Source organism: Formica exsecta, unplaced genomic scaffold, assembly GCF_003651465.1.
Source record: "Formica exsecta isolate Colony F162 unplaced genomic scaffold, ASM365146v1 scaffold265, whole genome shotgun sequence".
NCBI classification, from domain to species: Eukaryota; Metazoa; Arthropoda; class Insecta; order Hymenoptera; family Formicidae; genus Formica; species Formica exsecta.
The window spans coordinates 983476-989541 of NW_021849915.1; the positions used below are offsets into that span (position 1 = coordinate 983476).

The window sequence follows — 6066 nt, forward strand, 5'->3', positions numbered from 1 at the left end:
CTTTCCCTCTTCTTTCTCTCGATGTCTGCCCGTATATCTCCCTCTCTCTTTTCCTCAAATCGTTAGCGTCGCGACGGGCGAGTTTCCGCCCGGAGGAACCGTCTCTCTCTCTCTCGCGCGCGCGCGCGAGAGAAAACAGTGTCGCCGAGGATTTCTCGGATGAAAATCGGACGACAAGAAGGTGACGTTTCTCTCCTTTACGACGCGTCGCGAGTAGTGTAATTCCAAGTGCAGCGTGCCTTTGTGCGTGTCCGCGACTAGATCAGCTCACGAGAATATTCTCCGCGCTGGACAGCGTGGAGGAATATTTATATCTCCTCGCGTACGGGGATATCGCGAATTCTCTCGAGTTTCCCGAGGCCGGAGAAAACGCACGCGGTTACTTATTGTTAGCGTCGCGAATCGCGATCTATCTCCGTTCGATAATAATCCAAGTTAATTAATGTTTTATATGTGCATGGGAGATAAATAAAAAAATTCGAGACGAGATAGACAAATTTAAATATACATGTTTTTATTTATTATTGGAGAAGATATCATCGTAAGATGAAATAAATTATGTCGAGAGAAAGTAAACTAAACGAACCGTTATTATATATGGGAGAGAGTTATGTTATGATTAATTAATATAATGAATATATCATATAACCAAAAAATATATTATTTTAGAATTAATTCAATAATTACGATGTATAAAAAAAAAAAATTGAATTTAAAAAATATTTTTAATTTGTAAAATAAAAAAAATTGTCGGAGAGCGATACGTTATCGGTATTAACCGCGTAAATTACGTCACGTCAAGCGTCTCGTGAAGAGATCGGTCTTCGAAAATATTGGGTTACAAAACACCGCGTGATGGCCAGCGACAGGAAGATAATATTTACTCCCTCATCACTTTCGATTATCGACTAAAATACTCGCCCTCGAATATTTCGCGGAATATTCCCATAGGCATGCATACGGGGATGCACTCTCAGGTGCCGGCGGGAAGAAAGCGGATATTCCCGGTGGATCGTGAAATGGTGAATCGGCTGTTCGACAGCTGTGTGTGATTGAAATTCTTCGCGTGAGAAGGGCAGATCTCGCGAATGCGAGAATCATGTTGCGTCCTGACGCCGCAAGACAGTTTTTCCTGGGGCGGGTTACTGCTATGCTGCGCCGATAGTGAATTATTCCTTTCCTGGGCGGATCATTGTTCCGGATATATACCGTTGGAATGCAGAGTAAGATGCAAACTTTCAGCGGCCTCGCCTTCGGGAACGTGTTTAAGAAAAAGGCAGGTTTTCCTTGGAATCTATTCCGAACGATGCGCTCGCTTGTTGAATATTCGACAAATTTCGTCGACGTCTGTGACGTGACAAATTTATCGTTTAATAAATATTTAAAACTTCTTTTTATTTTTTTATATATTTTTTTTTATTAAAGATATTTTTTTATTAAAGAAATAAATTATTAGCTTTATCATAATCGCCTGTTATCTTTTGCATTTATTACATAGTCACTTGCATCAATTAATAAACATTATTTAATTCTCACTATGATTCTCAAACTCGAAATTTGTCAAGTAGATGCAATGTGTAAAACAATCACATTTTTTTATTTATTTACACTAAAATTTATAATTAATAATTACGTATACTTTCTGGAATATTATTATTAGGCATTATTAAGTAAAATCAAAGCGTTATCATTTTTTTTTTTTTTTTTTTTTCGACAAGATAATTTTTTTTAACGTAACCGTGATTGTTCATATCTTTATAATAGCCGGTGCAAAGACTGCGGCGGCTTTTCCTAATCTTAGATAAGAAGAAGCCTACTTCTCTCTTCTTCTCCTTAATCCCTCCCTCCCTTTCTCTCGCCCCCAGACATTCCGTTCCATCGACTTATTTTTATACATACGTCGGCCTTTTCGCGCGTAAACTACTTGCAAGACAACTGTCATCGTTGTAAATAGATCGAGCGTAATCGCTAACGCAGTTTCAATGATTGTATCCGGAATTTTCTCTTTTTTCAAAACTGTTGTCCTATAAATATTCTAAATTGAATGGAAACTCTCGAGAATTGACTGGATACAGTCTAATAATTAATAATACAAAAATCGCGTCTTAATTTTTTCAGAAATAAAACTTTTACATTGAATTTCACATCGATATATTCTGTATCTCGCGAGAGACTCGATTTAGTATTTAAAAAAAAAAAAAAAAAAAAAAAAGAACGGATATCTAGAAGATATTTTATTCGTTCATATTCGATCTAGCATGCGATGAGATTGAAAAGTAAGATCTTTTCCGATATTTATATATCAGCGTATACTTATCAAACGTGACTGATATGATAATTAAAGATATATAACAATCTTTCAGTGTGACATTAGTTTTGCTTGTGCGGGATCAATATATATAGATAAGTGCGTATAATCGATATGGAGAATGCGCATTACTTTTATAGCGACGTTGGAAAAAGCATTACGTAAATAACATTAATGTAAAAATACGAAATATCTCGTATCATAATATGATTCAAGTATCATAGATTATTGCGTTCCAATCGATGAGTCTATCAGAGCAAAGGTCAATGACTTTTAATTTGTTTACCCTCGTCTATATAGATTGACATATAAATTAAAAAAATTAATTTGGACTTTGGATCTGTAATATATATATAATTCAATTTATAATTATATTCTTATCATCTTTTTTTATCTTTAAGCATTTTTATTATTTTATTTATTTATGTATTTATTATAAATTTTTATCGCTTTATTATTATATGTATATTATTTGAAAATATGAATAATATTGCAAGAGAAATGAATATATTATATTTTCAATAATAAATAGAAATCAGCTTTGTATTTTAATTTTAATACAATTATAGCTTTATGAGACTATTATGCTTGTGATATGTTATGACGTATATTATGTATTTTAATCGCATTTAATTAAAGAAAAATGATATATCTAAAAGAAGTGAGACTGCTGATTCAGCTCAACGAAACAAGAAATAGAAATCGACATATTGATATGAATCAACCTCTATGTCAAACGGCGCCTCGCATATAATCATTCTATTTTATCAGAACTGGCATCGCATTCATTCGAAATAATTAATGACTTCTGATGAAAGAAATGCATTTTGCACGTCCCTAGGTCCCTCGAGCGAGGAAGTTAGAATAGAATCTGCAATAACTTAATCTTTGACCGTGAATTTTAATACCCATCGACCTTTTCTCATGTAAAAGCACTCATTTTATAAGCCATTATTTGTTCGTATATAAAATCAATCAATCGATGAGATTTAATTTGCTTCAAAGTATAATACACTGCAAAGATAGGATGACAGTTTATTAACACGTTGTATTGTCGAACGTAAATACGGTAAATAAATTGTGCCTTATTACTCTGTTAACTCAAATGAATACATGTGCCGTTTATTATTACTGGAAGATAAACTGAAAATTATCCTCTCTTAATAAACTATAGAATTTTTTAATAGAGGAATATATATATTTATTTCCAATAAATTATAATTACAGTTTTTAATTATAATTTAATTACTTATATCATTTTTGAAAACAATGGACAAATAGTTTCTTTTAATGCTTCTTGGATAATAAGCTTTTCAACGTTTCGAAAGATAAGGCATTGTCCGATAAAAGTTTATTACATCACTTTGTCACGAAATAACTTCTGCATATTGCTCACTTTTACGAGTTTTTTAAGTTCTCTCTCTCTCTCTCTCTCTCTCTCTCTCTCTCTCTCTCTCTCTCACAATTATTACAGCAGTAGATACTAGATTTCACTGGGAGACGATGTGTTACACGCCTTCTTTGTTCATCAAGCGTACGTGTTTGCACATAAATGTTCTTCTGGAGATATAACAGCAAACAAATTCACTCCAATGAGTGACGGTGTAAACTCCGTAATAGTTCATTAGACCGTGATTTGTATCTATTTTTATTCGCTACCTACGGACGCACGTTGCGCTTTACTAACACCTCTTTATTATGCACTTAACTTGCCCATGTTACCTGCCATAATACTGCGCAGATGCCTTATTGATTACGCAATGTTTTATCATGTATTCACACAACGTCGAATATTTCGAGACGAGCGAGCTTCAACGTAATTCTTCGAGAAAAAGAAACATTCACTTGAAATTAATAATAAATTAATTTTCTAATCCATTTTCGTAATTCCAATTAATTTATATAATCCCATAATTATAAAAATTATATAACGTGGCGTAAAAATTACATATTTGTTAAAATTTGCGTTACGAAACAGCCGACTGATCCTTGGTCTTGTTACAACCGGCGTAGAATACCGTAGAAAAGAATCGGTGATTGTTAATTAGATATTCAATATTGCGCGCGAGAACTTGGAAAGCGGAACGATCGGGAAAGTTAGCGAAGAAAGCTCGTGTAACTAGTAAACTACCTCGGTCGGTTTGTAATAAAGCCGCCATGCGAGAAGAAGGGTATCTGATTGGATTCATTACGGGATGCCAACGGGGTTCATTTGTTCGGTCGACCTAGCCGCAATCCAGGATGAAACAAGGCGTTTGTGTGTTTGCGACTTTCCTCGCTCATTCGAATAACCCACTTTGTAACTGCGATCAAAGACGATTAAAAGGAACGATGTTTGTTCACGTGTTCTTTTTTCTCTCTCGCAAAGTTCACGGCCGCATCTGTTAACGAGTAAAATGATTGGTGATCGTAAACATGTAATATAGGCTCTATATATGCAGTAAGATTATTTGGAGCTTTCTTTCTTCAATAAAAATTTAATTAAACGATATTCTCTCACTTCACTTTTTCCAGTACACGATATTGAATATTTTAGCAAAACGAAGCATTAAATAAAAATGTTTAAAAAATCCATTAAAAACTGTTAAAGAGATCATGATATTATATTGTGTGTAATATTTCGATTCGAGAAATTTGATTCGCGAAAAGCTCTTCAATTAATTATAATTGATAAATTGTTTATGCTTCAATATTTTTGTCTTTTTTATTATTAAAAAAAATTAATTCTATATTAGCTGAACAGTTCTGAACACGAGCGTGAATTTATAGACACCCAGTAGTTCCAGTTCTAGTTATAATATAAAGAGATCACGTACACGTGCAGTTTTTTTTACGCATCGTACCGTACAGAATCGTTAGTATATGGAGGTCGACGTCGCTTCCTCGCGTTCCATTTATGTAACGTTAATCGGATCGGTGAGCTATCGCTCGCGATCGATCGTTCACCTGCGGCTCGCATTAATAGGACGACTCGAATTAATAGGAAGACGAGTTACCGCGGATTAAATCCGCTAATCATCGACGTTTGTTCAGATTTAACTTACACATTTAACACCTACTTTATTCAGCTTAAAATAGATTACTTGCGTTAATTAAATATCTACTTATAATATTTATGAAGAATATTACATGCGAATGTACAATGAAAATTTCAAATCGAAAATACAAATAACTCAAAAATGTTAGTTCTTTTTTATTTAAAATTAATTATTGTAACATATCTGTGTATCTTAATTATTTATCAATTTTATATCTATTTTTAATATTCTTTTTTTTTATCTTTCACAGGCAAACAAGATGACCGGGGGACCTGCGGTGGGCAATGCACCGCCTCCACCTACGCTCATCAACAAAATCAAGTACCAACCCGGTGGACCTGTAATTAAAAAGGATAAACGGCAAAGCAGCTCGAGGTTCAATATATCGAAAAATCGGGAATTGCAAAAATTGCCGCTATTGTCCGGTAAGTCATTCATTATGAAATATTTCACGAAACATATGCATTAACCCTAAACTTGGCAGTGTATCCTATATGAGATATGCATTTCTCTGTTTTTCAATGTTTATATTTGCAATTTCTTGTTTACATCTAAAGCATGTTTTTAAATTAAGATTAATATAAATCATGTATTTTCTACACGTGTGGATCATGATATATAAAGCTTGTATAATAATTTTTAAATTTTAAATTTATTTTAGCATAATAATTTTTGGTTTTAAATAATGTATTCTTAATTATTTTATTGTAATTTTATTTC

General features: G+C 33.3%; 1 protein-coding gene and 1 long non-coding RNA gene across 2 annotated transcripts in view; both read left to right on the top strand.

The window, feature by feature from the left end:
• Positions 1-6066, top strand: part of LOC115236931 (serine/threonine-protein phosphatase 2A 56 kDa regulatory subunit gamma isoform) — a 21405-nt gene that overhangs the window by 8636 nt on the left and 6703 nt on the right. Inside the window, exon 3 of the mRNA XM_029809668.1 lies at positions 5597-5771. Coding sequence (XP_029665528.1) covers positions 5597-5771 — 175 coding nt within the window. The remainder of the gene's footprint in view (positions 1-5596; positions 5772-6066) is intronic.
• Positions 7-2212, top strand: LOC115236939. The gene is made up of 2 exons (XR_003884285.1): positions 7-181; positions 2119-2212. It is a non-coding gene; the product is annotated as an uncharacterized LOC115236939 (long non-coding RNA).